This window comes from Dromaius novaehollandiae, chromosome 5, assembly GCF_036370855.1.
Source record: "Dromaius novaehollandiae isolate bDroNov1 chromosome 5, bDroNov1.hap1, whole genome shotgun sequence".
Lineage (NCBI taxonomy): Eukaryota > Metazoa > Chordata > Aves > Casuariiformes > Dromaiidae > Dromaius > Dromaius novaehollandiae.
The window spans coordinates 42,283,227-42,308,008 of NC_088102.1; the positions used below are offsets into that span (position 1 = coordinate 42,283,227).

Genomic DNA, 24,782 nt, shown 5'->3' on the forward strand with positions numbered 1-24,782 from the left:
ATGGATCTTAAAAGTGACACGGGTGTACTGTAAGAGGATGTAAGGTCAGGAAGTCTGGCATCGGCTATGGAATAATTTGGGTGGTATAAATGGCCTGTTTTGTGGCTAAGACACATGGACAAAGCAATGGGTCTGCTTGCATGAGGAGAGGATAGGATTCCTCTGACGGGCTTTCTCCAGGATGGTGTCTGCTGGGAAAGGGAAAGGCGAGCTGAATAACCTAGTCCTTTCATTTGATGTAGAATGTCTTACAGAGATTTTTAATAAAAGCCAATTCCCACTTAACATTTTAATACTGAGATTTTTCCAGGGAAGTATCCTTCTTTCAAAAGCAGGAAAGACCAGTTTTACAAGAAACACAAGTAGATGATTCTGAGCTGTGACTGCTCCACCTGAATTGGTTCATAAACATTTAACAGAGATATAAATTGATAAAGACAGGAAATGAAGGGATATATTTTTGTCTTTGGGGCAGAGATGCTCATGTCCATTGGAAATATCTTTTGGTCTGTCTTTCAAGGAATCTTTCAAATCCTGGAAGTTCAGGTTTGTCGCTGAACCATTTTGCTTTGATTTCATCTTGGATCCATTTTTATGGAAGTATCAGGTAGTACTGCTGTGTATTTTGGACAATGCCTTATGAACAATCATCACATGCACATCACAGACATCAATAGGGAAGAAACTGGATCCATTTTTATGGAAGTATCAGGTAGTACTGCTGTGTATTTTGGACAATGCCTTATGAACAATCATCACATGCACATCACAGACATCAATAGGGAAGAAACTGGCTTGTTTGTAAGAAGAGAATTTTATTCTGGCTATGTTCCTTGGACAACATTCTCCCTCTTCCTTCCATCCATAGTGTCTTTGATACTGTCCGCTGTGGTACAGGGGAGTGCATGTAGGTGGCATTATCTGTAGTTTGCAAGGTCACTTTCTTTACCCACATGAAGTGAAGTAGCCATCAATATGAATGAGACTGATTTGGAAAGGTGTGCAAGATACAAAATCTTTACCACCACGTGCTCTGTGCCCTGCTTGGATCATCTGGTGATGCAGGAGTGAGCACTGGCTCCCTCCTTTCATTGAGCAGTGAGGAGGGAAGAGGCAGTGGAGCCAGCGTCTGGCCTTGCATGCTGCAGATGCTGCTGGCCTGCACGCATACATGCTAGCTCAGGGCTCCTGTAATGCACTACTGTTCAAGGCAGTGGGTCACCATCTGCCAGAGTAGCAAGGGGCCAAGGAGGACATGGTGCTCAGATGTTTCTCAAGCACAGTTGGCCTGTTGGGCCTGCTGTGAAAGTGGGCACATACAAGAGCCCTTTGAAGTAAATGCTGAAGATGGGTGAATTGCGGTCTCTAGGTTCTGAGGTTCTCCACGCAGAAGAGCACAACCCTCTCCCCTGCCTCACCCTTCTGCCCCCAAGTTCTCATCTCCTGCCTAACTCCTCCCTTCCCTGTCATTGCATCTAAAATCAAGCTGTAAGCTTTTTCTGAACGGGGTTTATGTTTTTCTAGCTATACTGTAAACACCCAATGTTCTTTGGGTATATGGTGAGGTCACTAAGTGTGGCACAGAAATGCATCTCTAGAACAGTATGGGTCCTGCGAACTGTAGCACAGCAAGGAGTTAATTTACCTTGCCCCTCAGGCAAACAGCCCGTGCTGAACTGCATGCTGCCACAAGAAGACTGCTAGAAGTATCTGAGTTCCTTGTTTGGAAGGTAGTTGATATCTCTCCCCACTACCCTGTAGCACTGCAGTGGCAGTGTAAAGATACTCAGGGAGCTGTAAAATAGCTAGCCACAAGTGCTCTGGTATCCCTTGTGGGTTAGCTGTGTTGCATAAATATAAAAGTTTTTACTAGTAGTAAAATGTGAGTAGTATTTTCTAGAAAGCAGTCTGTGGGCAGAAAGAAATTTTGGCATTCCCCCCCCCCCCAAATCACAGTAGGTAGAAAAGAAATTGCTCTTTATTCTGCTGACTCAATTGACTTGCCCTAATAGGCTGCAGGAAGCAGGGAGGGGATAATTTAATGACTGGAAATAACAAAGGGGTGGAGCAGCTGAGCCTTGTCATAAAATCCCTATTCCTCCACCCCTAATCTGCATGAAGAGGTCCTACCAGCTGTAGGACTCCGTATCTTTTAACGTTGGATTTACATGCAACAGAGGCTGCAATGGGATCGAATTTAAGTTCAAATGAGGTAAGCCAAAGGAGTCCATAGCTGACAAAGTAGTTAAAATTGCCTGATAATCTAGTTCAGTCGATCACAGCAGACAACATGCTGTTTCTGGTACAGGGGCAATCCACGGACAGCGAGTTTGCTGCTCCTCGGATCCCATGGTTGCAAAGACTGTTCTGCTAGTCTAGCTTTATACAGAACCTTGCGGCATGTCTCTGTTTTGGAGTTATGTCTTAGGGTTAGCAATGCCGCATACTGTGCTTCCTTAGCAAATCCTTCGTGTCAAGGAAACCAGAAGATGGCACAGAATTGTTGTTATGGGGTTGGGGGGAAGTATTAGTTAACCCCTAATGACTGTTGTTAATGAGCATAGCTCTAAGTATGGTTTTAAATATGAGATTTTTAAATGCCAGCCTAAAATAAAAGTTGAAAAAGCTGTAGTTTAGTTTTGTCTTTTAACTCTTCCTTGTATTGTTTTTTCTAGACTCTTACCAGCACCTCAGCGCAAGCAGTGAGAGCGGTAGGTAGTTATTAGATGGCCCTTCATTAAATGCTGTCCAGTGCTGAATATAGATCGCAAGGAAAAATGTTAGGAATTCAATGGCTTAGGGGAAAAACGCACTGGGATATTTACTGAACACTGAAAGGCTGAGCCGCAACTTTGGTTATATAGATGAAATATTGCCTTGTTTCTCAGTAAACTGTCAAGTCTGACCTCTGTTTCTGATGCTTATGATGCCGCCAGTAAATGTTGCACTATATCTGGGCATGTTCATGTTTACCCCCCACTTTCATATTTTGATTTCTTTGCATGAAAAACCCACTTGTCTTGTGCATCGTTGTTTCATAGGAAAGATGTGTTTAAGTGGATCTTTCAATTATTTTTGCTGCTTTTATGTTCCTTGTCTTTTTTCTTTTCATTAGAATGCTCTGCCGTAGAATTTGAAATTCACTATGCAATACTGTGTTTAAAAGTACAATGTCAGAACAAGTAAAGCTGTGGAATAAACATATTAAGTTCTGTCTTCTGACATGCCTGATCTCCTTAGCCTGGTAGGAGTTCGAGTGATGCCAAATGAGAACCTTTCTGAATGAACAAGAATGTGAAAAAGAGCAACAGGATATTTTGCAAAGACTGAGCTGAGGGCCAGCTCTTCATTCAGACGAATGAAAACCTCCCAGGCAATTAGCAGACACTCATATGAATGAGTATTAGAATAATGGAAAATGTCAGATAAGGCATTATGCCCCAGGGAGTGGGAACAGTGGCAGTGACAACAGGATGGGGCTGTCCTGGGATATTTTAAATGGGTTCAGTGCTGCCGGTAGCTGTAGCAGGCTCTCTGGGGATGTGCAGTAGGAAGGTGAGCTCTTGCCCCCGCTTCGGTGACTATTGTGGTTTCTCAGCATGGTTTGTTCTGAGTTTTGGTTCTGTGTGGTCCTACCATGGGGATTGCTGCCGTATGAGCTCTCCCCAACACCAGTGATTCGTCCTTGCCTCATGAAGGTTTGCTGTTATTGACAGTATCTCATGTCTGTGCCTGAGAGCCGTTAGGTGCCTTCTCTGTTCAGCTGAAGTGAAATGCTATGATACAGCAAAGACTCTGCAGAATTTTTTCAGAAATACCTCTTAAAAATGATACTTTAGGGCTCTGGGTACGGTCCCCAAATCCTAATCAAGTGTGGTAGTATCATCAAATTGTAATTGTCACTCCTGTAAATTCAGCCTGCATTTAGAAAATCAAGCTGTGTTTTGGGTTTTTTTTCCCCCCTACTGCTTTTTTCATTGTTAATGGGTCTCTAGGCACAAGACCTTTTGCAGTTCACTGGCCTTAAATTGTACCGCCTGTCTAAAAAAAGGAACTTGGAGTGGCAGAATTGACCTGAATATAGTAAATACAATGTACAGTAAGACCCAGAGTCCTATCTTTTGGTATTGATTCTTCAAGGCTGACAGAAACAGAAATGACTAAGAACCTGACTCTTTCTTTTTTTTCTTTTTTTCTTTCTTTTTTTTTTTTTTTTTAAACCATGGAATTCTGTAGTGATGACAATAAATACATAAACATAGTATATTTAATTTTTTTTTAAATGTTACTCCATAGTTTAAGGGAACCACAGTTTTTGTTATCAGAGACAGTTTCAGGGCAACTCATGCAATATGTATGATTTAAATATCCATCTAAATTAAATGGTTAGCGTAAAATATTTTATGGAAAAATCTTGGTAATGCTATTAAACTGAGAGGCCAAGAAATCACTACTTTTTTAATTACTCAAAGTACTCAAAGATTACTCATATCAAAATAATATAGGCTATCGTGGTATTGACATAAAGCCATTTTGAACTATGGAAATGTTCAATTCAGTTTCTCTTCTAATATTTTAACTTATTTTGATGTGGAACTGCAGTGGTGGAGTTGCAAATATGAAGAAAAGAAAAATCATGTGAAAACTGCAGTCTGAAGCCACAGAATTTTACATAGCTCTCAGAAAGAAATGCCTTGATTCACTGCTGTTTCATTTACATTTATTCTGGGATGACTCTAGTGAGTTCCACTGATTTAATAAGATCCAGCTGTGGAATATTTTAAAACAGATGAAATAAATATAAAACATGTAGTACAAGGAGAGTGGTTTTTATGCATCTGACCTTGCCTGAGATCAGAGACATGGTAAAATAATGAAATCCTGCCTGTCCTTGAGGCTCCAAAACTCTTTGAAGTTAATAGGTGCCACATACCTGACAGAGGTCAGAAACAAGTCTGGATCTGTGTATTATAGTTCAGTCAGTCTCTCTGACAGGACTGAGTATTTTCTTTGTAAGTCTTCATGGTTTTTAAATTAGTAGTAAGATTTTTATTCCTTTTTTGAAAAGAATACTAGGGAAAGAGTACTCTGGCCCAAATATTATATTGGACATGGTGTTTTACTTTGCTATTTCTCTTGATAAAGCTTGGAAATGTCTGTGCTTCACTCTGTTCTCCTCATGAAAAAATTGTCTATATAAGAAAGCTTTTGAAATAGTATAAGCCTGGAGTTTTACTGAAATAGAGCACTTACAGATCCCAGTTGGATAACTCTCATTCATACGGGTGAGTACTCGCATATGTGAACAGTCCCATTGACTTCACTGGGAATAGATATGTAAGGATTGCACAAATGTGCCACAGGACTTAATTGAGCTTCTATTTGACGTAAGGAGCATAGTGTGACCAGTTCCTGCATTTGTAATCTCATATGTTTAAATAGTTTCAACAGTGATTATTAAAATGCCTGGCTTGTGTTTCCGGTTTATGAGGTAACAATCATGTCTCAGCCCAAATAAACACAGCAGCTGAAAGTCGAAGTGTCCCGAACAACTGACCTCAGAGGCTTCTGGCTCCAGAATTTACTTAGCCTGCGATATGGTCATCATCAGATTAAAGGGAAAGACACAAAGTCATTGACTATTAATAGCAGATGATGCAGTTTAAGATGAGCCCCGCTACAGCTTTCGTGTGCGACTTTGAGCAAGTCACTGAGAGCAAGATCCAATAAAGCATTCACGTGTCGAGAAGTCAGGAGCTACCAGGCCTGACCTATAGGTGCCTAGTGCAGGAATGGGGTCTGTAGCCCTGCGTGAGGCACTGAGGATTGATTTCATGTGTTGGAGAGTTAGATTCACTGGAATGGGAATTGTATTTATGCAGTTCCCTGCTCAGCTGTTACAGGTAAATATGTTCAGCTAGTACAGAGAGCTGTGCACAGGAACACCAGTCTTGTATCCCAGCTCTCTGTATGCCACTTGCTCAGGAGGTACCACTATCTATCTGAAAAGCACAAGCAAAATAGAGGTCTAGACCCTTCTTTTCAAAGACCTGAGCAAAGGTTATTCATTTAAAATGGTGTCCTTTTACAATACATCCTTTATTATTACGATATATAGCATTTCCCTGGGATGGGGGATACTTCTGCTCAAGTCCATTTTTCTATATTAAGGGATGCAAGTCCCAGCTTTCCTGGGTAAAGATATCTTCTATCTCTTCTGCTGAAACAGCACTGCTGGGGACAAAAACATTCAGGAATTATTGGGTGGGAGAGCAGGGACCAAGCACAAACCTAATGGTAGGAAAAAGGTCAGTTCATCTGGCAGGGACAGACAAGCATTGGTTGTTGGTCTCTGTGCCTATGACTGCTCCTGTGTTTTACCCTGTCTGACTGAATGCACATACAAAAGCAGTCTAACTCCTGCATAGCTCTGTGTGTGATGTCTTTTCATTATTTTTGACCAAAAACTGCAATCTTTCTTCCAAAAGACATAAGCTGTTTCTTTCAGAGTGTGTTTGTCCAAGTTCTCCTTTGTAGCCATAGAGATGCTGGAGACAGCAGAGCAGGTAGAGGTGTGAAGTGCTCTTTGGGACAGCTGAAATGTCCCACAGCTGACACTTAGGGTGCTTTTAATCTGTGCTCTGTAAAGCTGGGCCCTGCAGTGAGTATGGACAGGTTGAGGTAGTGCAGAACAAATGTGCTGGTATCAGCGACTGTCTGACCCTACTGCTGGTAACTCAGGGTTGCCAACCTGTGCTGTCCTTCAGTGCTGCCTCCTCAGGCCCTTTGCTGACCCAAGGGGAAGTGTGAGAGGGATATGCCAGGGGCTACTGATGCCTCCTTAGAGGCTGTTTTCTATCTCTGCTTATCAGAGTGTTCTCCATTATCAGAGTGGTTGGGGGCTTCACTGGTGAGGATGAGGATCAGCTTCATTACACTGTGTTAGAATCCAAAGTCATATAAGGGGTGCATTTGCTTAACACTGTGCCAGGTGTTGTCAAACACTTAAAAATAAGACTTCTACTGCAGCTGAAAGATGAAGGGTCCTGCAAAATGTATAGCATGTGTGAAAGAACAGTGGCAAGGTACATTTTTAGCAAACATCAGTAGATAGTTTTCACTTTTGCTGCTTATACAGGCGCTGCATAAGCAACATAATACAACATATTAGTATAGGCCGTGGAAGTTACAAGGTATTGTAGAATTAAGGCCCCTGATGAGCCCAAGGTGTCTGATATCCAGTAGAATTAAGAGCTAATTCCCAGGATCATCTCTGGAAAACATTTTGTGGCTTTCTGTTGGGCATCAGGGCTGAAGATCAGAGATGGATCCAGAGATTCTTTGTAAGAAAAATTTACTTGCTGGTAAATCTGTTTCTGTTCTTTTAGATGGTCTCTGAGAGTTTATCCTGGTGTGCAATGGTCACTCACTTCTACCTACACAATTACTGTGGTGGCATTTGGTGTCTCAGAGACAGGATATTATATTGCAGGCAGCGGGCGTGTGAGACCTGGGGATACTGATGCCTGTGCTGCAGGGGTGTTTTTTGTGATGAATGTGGCATGGTGTTAGGAAGATCTGGTACATATCTAACTGAACGCTGAGCTTCTGTTCTCAACTGGTATGTGGTTTTGAAACCTGTTGCTTCTATTCCAGGCCTGATAAGGCTTCTGTGCCAAAAATTTATCCAGTTTTTCCAACTGCTCCAATTGGTTTGATTAAAAGATAATGACTTAACCTTAAAAATCTTGTTTTACTCATTTTCTTAGAACTTTAGGGCTACAGTATACATTAGTCTATGACTATGAACTGTAATACTCATATTCATCCCAGTGTTTTTTGTTTGTTTGTTTTTGAATTGTTGTGCAGAGACCGGTATCTCCCTTCAACTTGCTCACTGTAAAAGTACTAAGAGTGAAGAATGCCCGGAAGGCAGATCTGCGTGAGTACTTCTGCTATTATCAGATATTTCTTGTAGTTCCTCAAAGCAATGAAAATATTTGAAAGTTATTGGCCTTAAATAGTGTAGAAATACCAAGATATATTGCTGCAAGTTCACAAGAAGTATTTTTATTGTGATACTGAAGCCATGCTTTCTGCTCCTACATGTAAAGAGGCCAATTCAAGCAATGTTGATGCATTTTTTTTCCTCAGGATTTCAAACCTCACTGTATGAGACTTATTTCATAGCCCTGTGATATCAGGCCTAGCTGCTGATCAGAAGGCTGCTCATTTAACAATGAAATTTTTTGTACTTTTCAGTGAGAAACCTGAGTTTCCCTACAGAATTCCTGGGCAGAAGATAGAAGACTAATCATGCAAATGTCAAATCAGTAGTAGTGGGAAAGCTTATGAAATAACAGAAATACAAGCATGTGTGTTATATTACAACTGGAGACTTTGTAAATACACAAGAAGAAATGATAAAATTCAGTATGCCTGGAAATTTACTTAACCCAGGGTACCAAACAATTTACAAATCAGAAAAAAATATACTACCATGTACTGCTGTGAAAGTCTTGAAGAGAATTTGAGAGGAACAGTGAGGGGAAGCGAGAGAAAGATGTGCAAAATAGAGGCTGCAAGGGAAATATCACAGCTACATCATGCAACAAGACTTAACAGTGAAAGGAGCCCAAGATAGAAATCTCCCCAGTAGAGAAGTCTATAGAGTGCTAATGCTATCTGGCAGGGGAACCCCTTTTAATGACTCATGTTGTCTTTCACAGCAGCCTAGCGAGCATCAGCTTGTTGAATGAGAGCGTGGCAGCAGATTTAAAATGAAAAGCCTCAAATAGAACAGGACTCACAATGTGTGGAAAGAGCAATTTGTTCCCTGGCCAGATGTGAAGCTGTCTCACCCAGCAAAGGAACTGGTTTCATGCTGTGTTTTGAAAAGTTCCAGTCACTGGAGAGATTTTGAATGGTGAAGCCTCTGTGGAAAAGAGGCTGGAAAGGCATGAAAGAAAAAGGCAAAATAATGACAGGGAATAAGAAAATTCCAAATCTAAAGACCACAAGAACAAAATGGAAAGATGTAAAACTGAGGAGAAAATGCACAATATTTTCACCAAAACCATGCTGAACATGGCTCAAAATTGTTTCGGTAGACTCAGAGGCTGAGGTAGCACATCATGGTCTCTAAGAAAATCAACTGTAAATTTTATTTAAGGTATTAATATTTTGAGATCTTAACCAGTATGCTGGGTCAAGGGGTAAAGGGAAACTGTATCTGAAGTTGAATTTGGTGGTTGCTGGTTAGAAGAATGTGATTAGAACTTGTAGAAATAGTGCTTATCAGCGAGAGTATTTTTGAATGAATGCTCACCACCAGGGAGCAAATCTCTACTGCAGTCACTTGTGGTATTCTGTGCTACTTGCTCCTGCATCTTTTGCAATGTAATGCTAGCATAATTCTTTATTGGATACCTCTTATTTTCCAACTTTGTAGAATCTGCTATGATTTGCTGCGTACTTTATTTACTCTATAATCTTAATACTTTTTTACTCTAGAAATGACAGATAATCCAACTTCTTCTTTTAGAATATTTATAATATTATAATATTTCATTTTGAATATAGGATTCGATTTGTTAGATGAAATGAGAAAGCCTTATAAAATGTAAAGTTCTGAATTTTTTAGAGATTAAAGACCTGTCTGCATATACAGAAACATACGCTTAGTTGTGGGATTATAATTGCATGCACTGACTTTTATTTCACAAAAACCAGATGCTGGAATGCCTAAGTGGTGATTTCCATGAACCAAATACGTGATCTGAGCAGGCAGACACTGCAATTGTGTCTGCAAACCTGCATGCACAATTGTGTATGCATTTGTGTACTGCAGCAGGTTGACGGTGTATGCCTCAGTTCAGTGTGATTGCTTGTCCTTCTCCAGGACAAATTGCTCACAGTTGCTCCTTACCACAGTGAACAATAAATTCTTTCCTCCTGAAGCCTCCTGGTTTGTCTGCTACGATGTGTTACCTTACTTCCTTGTGCTCCGATCTCAGGAATAGATGAACAACTGCTTTATCTTTATCCCCTTGGCATGCAAAGTTCAGAATTTGGGGCTGGCTTCCCAGGGATTTTTTTAGAGTGGTTTTGGCAGAGAGTAACTTTCAAGCAAAAGTATTTTCTCAACAAAAAATTTATTTTCTAAGGAAACTTGACTGATTGTAAAAATATTCAGTTTTTTTGTCTGCAATAGGAAGGATATGGCAGACAAGCTTTACCTTTTCTGAGACTTTAAAATAGCATTTCCTCAAAACACCAGTGTTTTCAACTGCAGGAAAAATACCCCTTTTTTGGCTTGTTGTAATGGTCACGATATGCTTCTTGTTAGAATTCTGAGTTTAGATTTTATTCCTCTGGTTCAGCTTTCCTACTTTTTTGATTCAACTATTGTGTTTTCTATTTCAATATGTTTTTTGTATTTCCTTGTTGATGAAGTGTTTGTGCTTAATTTATTTAAATGAATCTTTCTTCTCGCATGTTGATTCTCACATTCCTATTTACCACCGAAAAATAAATATGCTTTAAAAATATTTGTTCAAAGGTAAGATTATTTTAATAGATTTAGGTATATGCCTGGAAATTTAGACTCTCTTTTGAACCCTGATACTGACTGCATGGTGGGATCTTGGGCAAGTCATTCAAGTTTTCTCCGTGTACTTATTTGCTCACTTCACAGTGGTAGTGTGAGGATTACTTCATCGATGTGTGTCACATTCTGAAAATGGAAGTTCTAGCATTAATCACCATTAATCAGTTATGTTTTCATCTGCCTACACTTGTGCCTCTGCTAAATATCTGATTGGTCTTGCTTTTCTGGTCAGTGTTGGCTCTGGGCATTTTCTGGGAGCATTTTCCTTCCCACAGTCATCACCAAGGTTTTACTGATTGTGATAGTATGATTACTACATGATAAAGGTAAAACTTGGGAAAAATATGGCTAATAGCAAAATTAAATCAGTAGCCATTTATAAAAGATAAAGAGGAAATACATGAAGAAAATTGTACTTAACAGTGTTATTACATGGTGTTACAGGCTTTGAGCATGATGCAGGCATTAATTATGAGCTGAATTATTTGGCTAGTCCTGACTCGCAAGGTTCTTGTGAGAAACAGATGACTGGTTAAGTATTACTAAGGTGAAATAGGGAGAGTATGTTTTGCATTAGATGTATGAGACAAATTCTATCTGTAGATAGGAACCTGTATTATGAATATGTAAGTCTCACTCCCTGGAGGTTCTCCCTCAAAATGTGAGGGTCAGAATATGGAAGGAGCTGATGCCTTTGGCACTTGCAGCTTCCTCTCCCAGATACGAATGAGAGCAGGGTTTTTGCAATCTGCAGGTAGGACAGTAGGAAAGAGCAGGATGAGCAGTAACTTAACATTGGTCCTGGAACTGACAAAATTTAGAAATTCTGTCTTTCTCAAAAAGTCTTTCAGAAAACAAAATGAAAGATGCAGAAGAATTTCTGTTGAAAGTTGCACGTTCCCATTTGTGATGAGGAAAACCAACCTTTTTGGCCCTGACAGGGCAGCATTTTGCTTTTTGGCAAAAATTCTTCACTTAAACCAGCTCTTGGCTAAAGGCTTCCACCTAAGATACTGAGTCTGGGGAGGAAATGCTGGAAGACTCATATCTCTCCAACCCATGTTGAAGGTTGTGAGGTGGGCTGCCTGAGCTGCAGAGGAGCCGTGCTAGGAGTGACGTGATTGCATGTGGGAGAAGGCACATACTGATAGATACTCTTATGTTTTGGCAACGTTAACTTATTCCCTCTCCCAGTCATTTGGACCATCATGAATGTATAGCTATATACAACATTGGTAGGTGTGCATGTACTGCATGTGGAATACAATATTTTTTCCAATAAGAAGTAACATTTTAAAAGGAAAATGTCTGACAAAAAGTATAAAAGTGGGAATGAGCATGACAAATATGTGAAGATGTTTTGTGTTTTCCAATGAGTGCCTCATTGTATTATTTACTCCTTAGTCTGTGTATTTTAGGAAGAAATTCCCTCTGTGTTATCCCTGTCTTATTAGGGTTAGATGTGCACACTGCAATAATCCTTTCACTTGATATATTGTCATTTTACCTTTTCTTTATACAGTCACCCTGTCAGATTGCTATGTGACACTGTGGTTGCCTACTGCCTCGACTGAAAAGGTCCGAACCAGAACCATCAAGAACAGCAAGAACCCAGTCTGGAACGAAGCTTTCTGCTATAAGATTGATCGCCGAATCAAGGTAATGAAGATAAATGCTTTTCACCATTCACCATCTCTAGATAGTGAATAGATAATGCAAGCCTACACTAAGCCAGAAAGAATTTGGTTAGTCTCCAAACACTTGAAATGCTGAAGATTCCTCAGAAAATAAGGTCACTTGCATCCCTGGTATTGATCTGTTACACTTATTTGAACATTTACTTTTTTGAAGCAGCAAGAAGCAACTAAATTCCCTGCAGACTGTCCTCACTATTCTATTCTGAGTCTTGTCATGTACAAGTAAAACCCAAAGTAAAGATCACATTAAAATCACAGTAAGGTAAGTTAGTTCTAGGTATGGTGGAAAGGAAATCTTTTAAACCTTTTTGTGTGTGTCTGTGTTTTATACATTTGGAGAGAGCCAATGGCCGTATAACAAATACAGAAACATGTAATACACCTAACTATCACAAATTTGTGAATGTTCCATATGCCCTGCTTGCCTTGTTTCATGTTCCCAAGCATGTAGTCTATCATCCCAAGTCCCAGGGCAAATTTGAGGTGAAGCTACTTTATTTTCCTGTCATCTTGTCAGAGAAATGCTCCCTTCCCCTAATAAAATTAGGCCACCTGAGCTCTGCGATAGACAAGCCCACTTCTTTTTGTATGTACAGTGATCATTAATGTAAAATTTATTACTCCCAAATCTTTCCCTTTCTTTTTTATTTTACCTGTTGCTTTTCTCCTTGTTCCCTAAAACTGCAGACTAAACATGCCTTTTCTTGAGATTTTTCTGCCTTATGGAGCTCTTTGACAGATTGGATAGAAGTCTGAGAGATTCTTAACCTCATTTTGCAGAATGTGCTGGAGCTAAAAGTCTGTGATGAAGACACGATCACCAGGGATGACGAACTCTGCACAGTTCTCTTTGACATAGATAAACTCACTGTAGGACGTACTGTTCGGGTGAAGTTTCAGCTGAATCCACAGGTGAGCAATGAAACCAGTGTGTACCAACACAGCTTCTTTTTAACACCTAAATATATCATTGTACAGTGTTTCATTATAGGAAAAATCTACTTGAAATTCCATTTTGCTGCTATTATAAGAAAGACTGTGATCTATTATAAGAAAGATCCCTGTGGTCCATTCTAGGTTTTTTTTGTGGGGTGGGGTGGAATCTGTTGTTAACAATTCAGGGTGGAATCACCTAGAAATAATTACCCCGACGGCATCATTCAGGATATTTCTGGCATGATTTGTTAGTTGTTGGTCTGAGTTCTGAATTCTCAGCTAGGAATATAAAAGTTGCTGATTTTTCTAGTACTGGGAATATAATTCTGAAAAAGGGCTGACTTAGCAGAATAGTCATTTCCCAAGTCTGTGTACTCATATAGTGCTTAGGTTTCAAAATACTGATTTCAGCAACTGTTTTGTCAATATCTGAAAGTTTAGTAACTTCAGATGGCACCATGGTTTCTTTTTTGCAAGTTATTTTATTATTCAGGGTATTTTCCAAGTGCTATCCTAAATATGTATTTTACAAATGACATATTATTGGATGTGGTGAAAGCTATTAACAGAAAGAAGTGATATAATTTTCTTTCTCTTTTGCCCTTTTTTCAGACACGTGAGGAGCTGGAGGTGGAGTTCACACTGCAGAACACGTGAGTAGAATCTTAAATTTTATATAAACTGTTATATTCAGTAGAAAAATAATCTGGAAAGTTGGTTCATCTGTGATAGTGCTTTCTCTAAAGCATTATCTAGATCTTTCCATTCAAGTCCGGTAAGTTGCCATTTGGAATTCCAGAATATGCATTTTTAGATTGTAAATATCTGAAAATGTTATTTTTACCTGGTTTGACTGCTACCTGCTGGGCACCTACTTCCTCAGGTGCCGTCTTTGCCATTAGATTAATACGTGGCTACAGTATCAGTCTTGGCTGGGAGAGGAACTAAATATTCTGCATAAAGAAAGGAACAAAGATCACTGTGGGGGCCTGAGGGCTGAGGAACCAGGAAAACTGGAGGAGCAGCATCAACTTCACTTGGTAGCCTTGAAGGTTGTTGGTGGAGCTTTGGTGTGAGGGGACATGTTAGCTTCAGCTAATTAACACTAGAGAAAACTGAGAATCTGTTATTCTAATTGAAGAGGGAGTCTGCAGAATGGTGGGTGTTCTAGTTTATCCCCATAATATACTTTATGACTGAGGAAGTTATTTGAAAGGATTTCTGTCAGCAATTTGATCTATGTTATTGAGCTGAAAATATTGTGCTGTTGGGACCTCTTTAAGGCATTTGGGACACTTCAGAAGGCCTGGCATGATAGTATATTGGCGGAGAGTTTGAATAGTGTGTTTATTCCTAACAGAAGGACAAATTAGGAATTGCTGGAGAAAAGGCAGTATCTCAGTGTTGTGAACGGAGAAAGATCTCCCAGGGTTCACAAGCAAAAAACCCCATAAAAGTTGACAAAGCAGCCCCAGAATCTCCTATTACAACTCCTGGAAAGTCACCAGTATGAATGGTTTATGCTGTTTACTGTGCTTCAAAACTGGCAGAAGGCTCTGTGCCAGCAGAATAAATGGTGCCTATCACAGCTTAAGAGTGTCTTGAAATCCAAAATGGTAATGGGGAATGGAGCTCCAGGAGATGTCCTAAATAGCCTATCTACAGTTTTTCTTTCTCTGCATGTTAGAGGATGGATTATGGAGTTGGTACTTAGAATTCTAATCTTGGTAATCCTGCTTGTTGATGAAGGAGGTCCAGGTGGGTTGTCTGGCTTGAGTATTGTGCACTGGTAGGCTTGTACACGGAGATGAATGCTGGAATCCACCTCAGGATGTGCAGGCGCTGGCTCTGTGTCAAATGGTTCTGCCGGACCTTGCAACTGGGTGGATCTTACTGGGGGCATGTTCAATAGATAAAGTTAGAGATTTAGCAACTTCTTCAGATTCTGAGCAAGAGTTTTGCTGGTCAGATGGTGGTGGGGACTGTACAAATAGAAGAACCCGTGACAGAAACATAGTCATGGGTCTGTAGCTACAATAAGAATTCTTGTGAACCTTTTTCTTTTTTCATTGATAGAATGTGGTACCTGAGTGACTAATGTAGTATTTCTTGCCTGAAGAAATCCATGCACAAAGGGAAGACATTGCTGCAACATAAGGCAGTCAGGCCAGGGAATGTAACTGTAAGGGTTCCAGCAGGTCACAAAAAAGGGAAGACTCTTCTCTAAGGAAACGGGCTTCATGTTGGAAAGTGGATAAGCATTTCTTCTCTTTTCTCACTTGCATTTCTTGCATATGTGTGACAGTGCTGTTTGGCCCATCAGCCAAGTCTGGAATACAGGTGCAAGTACAGCTGAGTTAATTAAAAATTGTTTTCTGGAGAACTTCTCATGGTGTATGATCTTGGAGGAGATTGAGAGGGTTTTTTCTCCTCAACATAGGAAAGCATGACATAAAGAATAATAAAGGGTTTGAGGACCAAAATTAGAGACCATGGCTTGCATTACTTGTGATAAGCTTGAAGGGTCATGGAAAGGTCTGAAAGTCTGCACTGAAGTAGCTGAGATGGGTCACCAGAAAGCTATGTACCAACCCTACCTCTCTTGAGTTTAACAAGCTCAGCAGATTTTGGCAAAGGAGCAGAGCCCAAGTGGACAAACACGAAATTTCACTGGTCCAGAAAGGCGAGCACTGGAAATAATATCCACTTTGGAACAAGAGCTGGCTTCTTCTCACGTTGATAGGGATACCCAGATGGAGAATTTCAATCAGGAAAAAAATGTGGACATTACACTGTGGAAAGATGGAACTGTGTTACTGACTCTGGTTCCCTATTAAGATGCTGAACTGCTGTAGTACTGTCAGAGACAAAAAATGAGACTTCTTTGCTGAAGGGAAACTGAAGAAGCCAGGCTCTGTAAATTGAGATTTGACTGTTGAAACCTGTAAGGAAAATTGATTGCTGCTGAACCAAACCCATAGAGGGGGCACTATGAAGCCCTGGGGAAAACCACTGAGGAAAAGATCTCTTCAGAAAGAAATCACCAGATATTTGGTGATCTGAGAAACAATCAGAAGACTGTTTAAGTTCCTCTTCCCATAACTCTTAAAGAAGTCATTTTAATAAATTAACCTATCATGAAGGCACTGCTGGGCTGAAGAGGAGCTGACAGAGATTAGAAATAATTTTAAGTGGGGGAGAGCCAACCATAGTGCTAACAAGGAGCACAGCTAACCACGTAGGACAGTTTCTACAAGTCTGATAGGGTGATGGGAACAATGAGAACAGAGTGTTTTTATAGGTAAATATGGCATCTTCTCTGAAAATGTAATTACAATCCCCATGACATTTTGTCTAAAGCAGTTTACTACCTTTTACTTCCCCATTCTCAGTCCTGATCCTACCGATTACCAATCAGACAACTTGCTAGATCAGCCTGTTCTTTCTTTTCAGCACTTCAGATATTATACATGAAGTGTAACCGTAGGCCAAGAGAGTTTCCTGGGTTGCACCTGCAATGGCAGCTTTGTCACTCCTGTGTTTTGTTGACCTCACTGCAAAGACTGTGTTTTGGGTTACTTTTACCGAAGTACATTAGAAATATTTGCTCCCGAATTACCAGTGGGCTGTACAAAATTTGGTTCTTGCATTCATTCCATCTTGGATTTAAGATGGAGGAAAACTGTCATTTTGATAGTTTGTTTTCCACAACTGCAAGATGAGTGCCATCCCTAGTTTTGCCTCACTCTTACACCATTGCCTGCAGTAACTACAAATGTACACCTCCTTGCTGCCACTACCTGTGGCAGGCGCTGAGAACTCGATGTTTGATCTTAATAACACAGAGAGGAAGGCATGCTCCTTCCTCCAAGTGCCTTTCCACCAGCAACTGAGCCAAGGGATTGCAAACACCTGACCAGTGTTTTATAGGCCCATAACATGAGCCCAGCTGGCATGAGAGCTGCCGCCCTTGAGCAGCAGTGACAGAAAAGGTAAGTCCGTTGTACAGAGGTTTCTGATTTGTATATTTCAGTGTTTTTTGTGTTATTTTGTGATTTTTTTTTTCAATGGTAATGTAGGCTCTCTCGCTTGTATTTCCCCTGGAAGTGTCCAGCAACAGAACGAGCCTTTACGAATTGCTGAGGGGACGGGATCCCGCTGGAGTAGGTGGCTTCGCTCGCTCAACATCCCCCTTCCCTCTGACTTTTACTGAAGCCCAGGCCCTAATACTAAGGGGCCACAAAGGGACTTCTAATGAACTAAAAGGTACTTTGAAAATCCAAGGGAGCTGGAGAGGTTCAAGAGGGCCAGGGAATTGCTGGCTCTGCTGATCATCTTTTTGGCCTCTTCCTGTCTTTCAGATGTCCCAAGTTGAAGTTCATCTGAAATAATACCTAGAAGAATGAAGGACTATTCTTATACAATCTTTCATCTCAGTTCCCCTTCCCTTTTCTTTTTTTTTTCAAATGTGAAATTGTTTAAAACAAAGCCCCACCCAAATGTAAATAGATGTACAAAAAGTTGTATGAAATTTTAATGGTCATTATTGAAATATGGCAAAAGCATGATTTTTAGAAAATAAAAATCTTTTTCTTTCTGTAGTTCTGCTGTGTTCTTTTGAAAAATTTCCCCTGTGTTTATGGGGAGCAGCAGATCATACTAGTGGTTTTGCTTGGGCACTGTTGAGAAAACTTTCAGATTGGGCTGAAGCTTGATCCGTTTGGGGGTTAGTGTACTGTTCATATTTGCGACAAGAAATCACATGGCCTGAAGGAGTTCTTAAGGCAAAAGTTTTAAGTTAAGGAAGAGCATAGCCAAAGCATCTTTGAGGCTAATACAGTTTTCTTGTTTTTCAAAAATGTTTCTCTTTCAGTGTTGAGAGACAGTGACTCTTTCTGTGATTCTTTTCTGTTTTCATAAAACAATGGTGCTTGTAGGAGATGAGAAACAAGTGACCTTGGAATAAGCTGTCTCTGTGTCTGTTTTGGACCACAGAGATTTTATGCTGTCCTTGATGTTTCTCTCTGTGTAACTTGGAACAGGAACCAAGCTGTCAGAAAGCTCAGAAAAATAGCTTACGCTCTATGCAAGCCACATAGTGTGGCTGCTTCCCACTAAGAGGAAGCTGGATCTGACGTGAAAGAATTAAAATGTATACATTTTTATCCAGAAATCTAGATTCCCTAGTACTCTGAAACAGAGCACATTTGCCTATTCTAAATATGAACTGTAATGTGAGAATCTGTGTAACTGTAACTTCCCCTATACAGTATTGACTGTTTCATTATAAGCCAGCCAAGATGCATACTGATCTAGCAAGGAAGAGAAGATGGTTCAATCTGTATCAGGTATTGTAGAGGCACAGGATGGGAAGCGATCGTCTAGGTCACCGAGTCCACCACAATCTCAGACACCCATGCAACCTATGATTAGGATCCCCAGGAACTCTGTTCCTGGTTTCCACTGCTGCAGGCTGCAACATGCTCCCGAATTCTCATAGCAAGACTGAGACCTACAGTGCAAAAGGCTGGAAACCACAAACTGCAATAGGCATGAAGGAGAGGACAGGAGTGTTAGTATATATAATGTGGGCTGTGTGATATCAGGATGTTTATTAGGGAAATTTCCAGCTAATCCAAAGAAGTGGATCTTATCCAGTGCTCCAGAGGTAGGCAAAATATTCAAAGGTCCCTGCCAATCTGAGCAGTAAGAGCTCCTCTGCACAGAGCTCAGCTTCATGTCTCTAGCCACAGCTGATTTCCAAAGCTTCAGAGAAAGGTGAATGCTTTCCCTCTTCTTAAAAGAAGTGTGCATGTCACCAGGGGGGAAAGAAAGAAATCTTTCTGGTCTGTGCTGTGACCAGCAGAAGCCTTGAGACACAGGATAATAAGGGTTTAGACCACAGTGCAGGATGTAGCCAACAGTTGGTCTTCCTTACGGCAGTAGCAGCAAGGCTGGTACCTGAACAGCTCAGCCATCAGTCTTTAAAGCCTGTATCATCCCTGCTCTTTCCAGGAGCTTACCAACCTCCTCTTGTGCAATGCTGCAAGTTCTGTAGTGTTCTTCTACCCTCTTTGAAGGTCATGCCTTCGACCTTCTCATTATCCATCTAACTATACTTTGCCGTTACCAGTAACTCAAATAATACTGCACTCTCCGGGATATTTACCTCCATAAAGAGACATCTTTTCCTGTCTCTCCACCTCAGTGTCACCAAGCTAGGAAAGCTGAGATCTTTTAATATCCACCCATGCTGTTTATCTCCTGCCCTTAATTTTTTTAATGAGGTGTTTGAGAGCTTTGACACCATGTGACATTTAATGCTACAACTTTTTGGCTATAAAAAATAAATGCAGAATTTGGGGTCTGGAAGAAATCTTGAATGATAACTAAATCCAGTTCCCTGCATGGAGGTAGGAATACTGAATACATTTTGCCCATTCCTGATAGATGTTCTTTAAACTCATTTTTAATAAACTTTCAAAAAGAGAAGATCCTACAAAATTCTTAGGTAACTGCTTCCAGTACTTAACAGTTTCTGTCACTGGGAAGTTTTTCCTGAGTATTCTTTGAAGCAATTAGCCAGTTAATTTTCTTATCTTAAAGGAGAACGTTGACTTGGAAATTAAACTTCAGACTGTTTATGAAGTTTGGAATTTTGGGAGGATTCTTTGTCATGGAAAATTTTGCAAAGTTATTTTCCTGTGAGTTTATACTGAAATCTGATAGTGTGGGGTAAATCTTCCCATGAAATGGGAAATAGAAAATACTTAAAACAATCAAGGTAGATGTAATAGTCTCCAGCTCTCCTCAGACTCAGTATGTTTCATTTTAAAAATCATTACAAGATATATTAAAGCAGGTCTGAAATACCATAGCAGAAAAAAGCCCAGCTTCATATTCTTTCATGAGAGAAGTGTGGAAAAACAGGCCACCAGGACCATCCACTAGAATTTTGCCTCCTAACAACCTTAGAGCATGTGTGAATGAGAACAAATATAAAAATTGAAAACATCAAAGTTGATGGGGAAAAATGTGTAGTGTGTTAACTCATAGACTTACATATTTATCTGAGCTATTCCAACCATGACATTTTATTTTCCATTTTATTTTTCAGTCTGGACTATCCTGACGCCATCGTTACTAACGGAGTACTAGTGGTAATGTTCATTTGTTATGATGTTTCCTATGAAATGTGCATATTTTTAACTGGAAAATTTGAGTTGTGTCCCAAAGCCAGTACTGTCAGCCACACTGTTCTACTGAGAAGAAGAGTCTGTAATTGGCATTAAGGATCATCAGTTTCCTACTGCTCCAGGGGAATGCCACTTTCTGCCAAAGGCTGGCAACAATACAGCTGTCAGCTGTCACTTTCTGCTATAAGTTTGAATTTCGTATCAATTATTCCTACATTATGCCCAGAACTAGCAGAAGCTAATGAAGAAAGTGATAAAATGCTCATAAAAAGTCCCATATCTCAAGACACCTGTTATTTTGAATAGGTCTCATCCTCATCATTTCTTTGTCTCTCACTTCCAAGTTGAAGCAGCTTGTGAGCTGTTCCTCTTTACTTTCCAGCCTGGAAAAAATACTGTGTCAGTTTTATCATCATGTCATTTAAAGAGATGATAATAGATAATAATGTTACTCATTGATGAACTGGAGGGGTTGGTTGAGAACAGAACGAATCACTCGGTGACATTCACACAATTATTTTCTGTGATTTACCCTCTCTCTTACAGGCACGTGAAGTTTCCTGTTTGGAGGTTCGAGTGGATACAGGGAAGCTGAAGCAGCAAGCCACAAGTGAGGTTATTGCTTCATTAACCTATTGTTTTTGTGTTGTGATTCAGTCATTATAACAGATGTCAAAAAATTAGTAATCTGTTGTGCATGTTGCCCTAGCTGTGTCCCATGATACTTAGTTTCACTGTGGCCCACCTTGCAGAAAGATTGTATCAGTCAAAAGTCAAATTATTTAAGTATTTGGTTCCCAGGCAAATCTTAAGTTTATGCAAAAATAATGCTATATATACTAGAATTAAAAATTTGGAATAAATTATATTAGTTATCATTGTGTTTTGCTTGCTCAAAATGGAAACTAATTAATTTGGATCTTCTTTTAAAATTATCTTATAATTACATTCCCATATAGAAATCTTCCCTGTATGCTTAATTTAGGATTGAGTATGTACAAGGTTTCTGTACATTGGATTCTGCAAGAGATTTTTTTTATTGAGTTGCTTGAGCAAAAATAATAAACTCTTGAGCTTAAATGCAAATGTCTGCATAAACTACAGATCACTGCCAAATCAGGCTTTTGTTTGTTAATTTAAGTCCTAGTAAATATAATGAGACTTTTCAACAGCCTTTTAAGTTCATTTGAATGAGCAGTACCTTGTATAAAGCTGCTTATGGGGTGAATCTTGAGAAATCATGGCTGTTTCTAGATAATTTATGAATGGAAAATTAACCATTTTGAAGCAAATGCTAACGATGGCTGAATCACATTATGGGAAGCTTTGGTCTGAAATATAACTTGGTGGGAAAGATGAGCGACCTAAAATTATACACTTGTTACCCTTAATCTTGCAAAAGAACAGCATCGGATCTCTCTGTGGATATAAAGGCTTTTCTGTGCAAGAAACACAGCCTTTGCGTTGATCAGTTGTTTCAGTTTTGGTGATACGATGATTATTGAGCAGTAGCGACAGAAGGCACACATCAGTCTGCTTGACTTTCACTTTGAAACATTTGGCTGTTATAGCAAATATGACATACAATAAAATGTGCAAGATTATATCAGAACAGCCTTGCATCAAATAAATCAATCTGCTGTTCCATTTGAATAATCCAAAACTCCTTTAAACTGACACTTCTTTAAATCTAAATCTTGGTTTTATTTATTCGTGTAAAGCATACCAAATACTATTCTGCAGTATTTCAAAAATATGTAATTTCTACATATTAGTATTTTATACAGACCCACCAAGATGTTTTATACTAGATTTTAATCTGCTTTAGACACTCAAAGTCTATTTAATCACCATGGTGTAAGGAAAACTAGACAAAAAGTGTGTAGAGTAGAGGTAGGTTTTATTTACTAGTTGTATGTGTTTGCTTGGAAGAGTTAAAATTCTCTTTTTTCTTATCTCTATATTTAGACCAGGAACTTATATTTATAGTGAAAGGATCCCATGAAGGAAGCCAGAAGATTTTGCTGGACTCCAGCCCCAGCCTTAGGATCATTGCATTTCACTGTGTCATAAATGACCAGACAAGACTGGATATCATACTGCCAGAAGAGATATGTACCTCTTTTGTACGTTATCATTAACTTTAATGAAATTAGCAGAAGAAATTAATTTAAACAATGAACTGAACTAATCCTCTGTATGGGAGAAGTTCTAGAGATGACAAATCTTTCACTTTCATTTATATCCCTACCACTTTCCGTTTTGTTTCAGCTGACAGAAAAAAATGAAACAGTGAAAAATGGAGTCCTTTCTTTGCCTCTGAATTTGGTCCCTTTGCAGAAGAAAATACCAGTAGATGAGGTGAGTGCTGTGAACCCTTTGAAACAGTTTTCCAACAGTTATCATGATTATTTTTATCCTACTAGAAATAAAGCTATTGAATGAACAAAATCACTGTGTAAAATTGTAGAAACATTCATTTAAAATGTTTTTTTAAAAAATAAAAGGCTGCTGTATTTGATTGTAAGGAAGCAGATGTTAACAGTCATTATAATAATCTGAAAATCACTGCAAACCTGCATTCCAAAATTAGTTTTAAGTGATTTCAAGGAATAAAGACGACTGACATAAGTACATGCATGCCAAAATTTCTTCTTAAATATTGAGGTAATTCTACAGTGGCTAGTAATTAAAAAAAAAAAAAAAAAAAAAAAAAAAAAAAAAAAAAGAAACCAGAATGCAAGCTAAAGTTCGTATCTTGTCGTGTATGTCTATTGTGCGTGTATGTCTATTGTGCGTGTATGTCTATTGTGCGTGTATGTCTATTGTGCGTGTATGTCTATTGTGCGTGTATGTCTATTGTGCGTGTATGTCTATTGTGCGTGTATGTCTATATATATATATGGATTAAAATCATATGTAACTTTTTCTCTGGAATGAAGTAATTCATCTGGTTCTTGGTGTTCCTCCTAAGTGTGCCTGCTGCAAGTTAGCACAATATGCAGGCTCCTTGCCCTCTAACTGCCCCAAGCAGACAGGCTCTTTAGATGAGGGAGAATTTGATTGCAGAACAGGCAATGAGACTTTGGTTCATCAAATCAAAATAATGTCCTTAGACTTTTGAATTATCATTTGAGAACCTCCTCTCACAGAATGAGCCTTGCCTGAGTTTGAAGGAATGTTTAAAAATCTGGTGGTATTTAACTTTATTTTCTTGATTTCTAGGATCAATCCTTTGACTTGTGTTTGACAGCAAGAAAATGGTAAGATAGCCTCCTCTTGTCCTAGTGTTCAGGATTGTTGTAAACTAGTTATCTAGTCTTTTTCTGTAGTCAGTGGAGAGAGAAAAACACTCCAAGAGGATGTTTTATCCTCTGCTCAGATAGGTGCCTAAGGTAAGTCCAAGTTCAAGTGTAGGTGAAGTTCAGAGCATAGGAAAAAGGGCTACTTGCTCAATCTCAGCCCAGTAACAAACTATAACACATTAACAAACAAAGTTATATTAAAATGTAAATCCAACAGAATACAGATATATATACAGAGAGAGTGAGTGAGCAAGAAAAAGTATTCTTTTGGACTTTTAAGCATCATTTTTTTTCATCTGACACTAAGAAAAAGTTGTTCACTTTTAGAAGATCAAACAAATGACCTTATTCTGTTTTCAAAATTGAACTAGGATGCACCAAATTTGCTGGAGAAACACAAGTTACTAGCATGAACCCATGAAACATTTGTGTTTGTGAGCTGTTGATGAAAACAATATTCAGAATAAAGTTTACAACCACCAGAGGGTGATGTGATCCAGAAGACTTGGACAATTTTGAGAATGCATTTCTCAGTAACAAGTACCTTTTTCCTGCAAAATCTCTGGCTTGTGTTCACATTTCTCAAGGGATAAAACTCAGCATGGCTTCCAGTGTGGAATAAATGGTGGCTTTTCTTATATATTTGTAGGATGAAGCATGTAAATGCTTATCTAGAAAACTGTTCAGCGCACAGGTAAAAGGCATCAGAAATCAGTGAAGTTCTGAGGGTGCGTAAGGACTTCTTCATACCTGATACCCAGATGGATCAGGGCTGTGCATTAAAAGTTCTTCCCAGAAGAATACATCCTTGGGGGTATTCAGAAGCTGACGGGACACGGCACTAAGCAGCTTGCTCTAGCAGACCCTGCTCAGAGCAGGGAGGTTGGACAAGGCAATCTCCAGACGTGCCTTCCAACCTTGACCCTTCTGTGATTCTGTGTGTTTGTTCCTGCTTACATGTTGGCACACCACTATGATACTTACTATGTTTGGGGCTGTAATGTAATCAAAACAAGCATCAGAAGCCAATGCGGACAGT

The 24,782-nt window shown here is 39.4% G+C and overlaps 1 protein-coding gene across 2 annotated transcripts in view; it reads left to right on the forward strand.

Moving 5' to 3' along the window:
- Positions 1-2,081: 2,081 nt before the first annotated feature.
- Positions 2,082-24,782, forward strand: part of LOC112980620 (cytosolic phospholipase A2 epsilon-like) — a 33,393-nt gene continuing 10,692 nt past the window's right edge. For both annotated transcript variants that reach the window (XM_026095600.2, XM_064512592.1), the window contains exons 1-11: positions 2,082-2,212; positions 2,676-2,711; positions 7,870-7,942; positions 12,132-12,268; positions 13,087-13,218; positions 13,855-13,895; positions 20,360-20,402; positions 20,985-21,048; positions 22,407-22,564; positions 22,710-22,799; positions 23,664-23,701. In XM_026095600.2, coding sequence (XP_025951385.1) covers positions 2,186-2,212; positions 2,676-2,711; positions 7,870-7,942; positions 12,132-12,268; positions 13,087-13,218; positions 13,855-13,895; positions 20,360-20,402; positions 20,985-21,048; positions 22,407-22,564; positions 22,710-22,799; positions 23,664-23,701 — 839 coding nt within the window. In that variant the 5' untranslated portion in view covers positions 2,082-2,185. The remainder of the gene's footprint in view (positions 2,213-2,675; positions 2,712-7,869; positions 7,943-12,131; positions 12,269-13,086; positions 13,219-13,854; positions 13,896-20,359; positions 20,403-20,984; positions 21,049-22,406; positions 22,565-22,709; positions 22,800-23,663; positions 23,702-24,782) is intronic.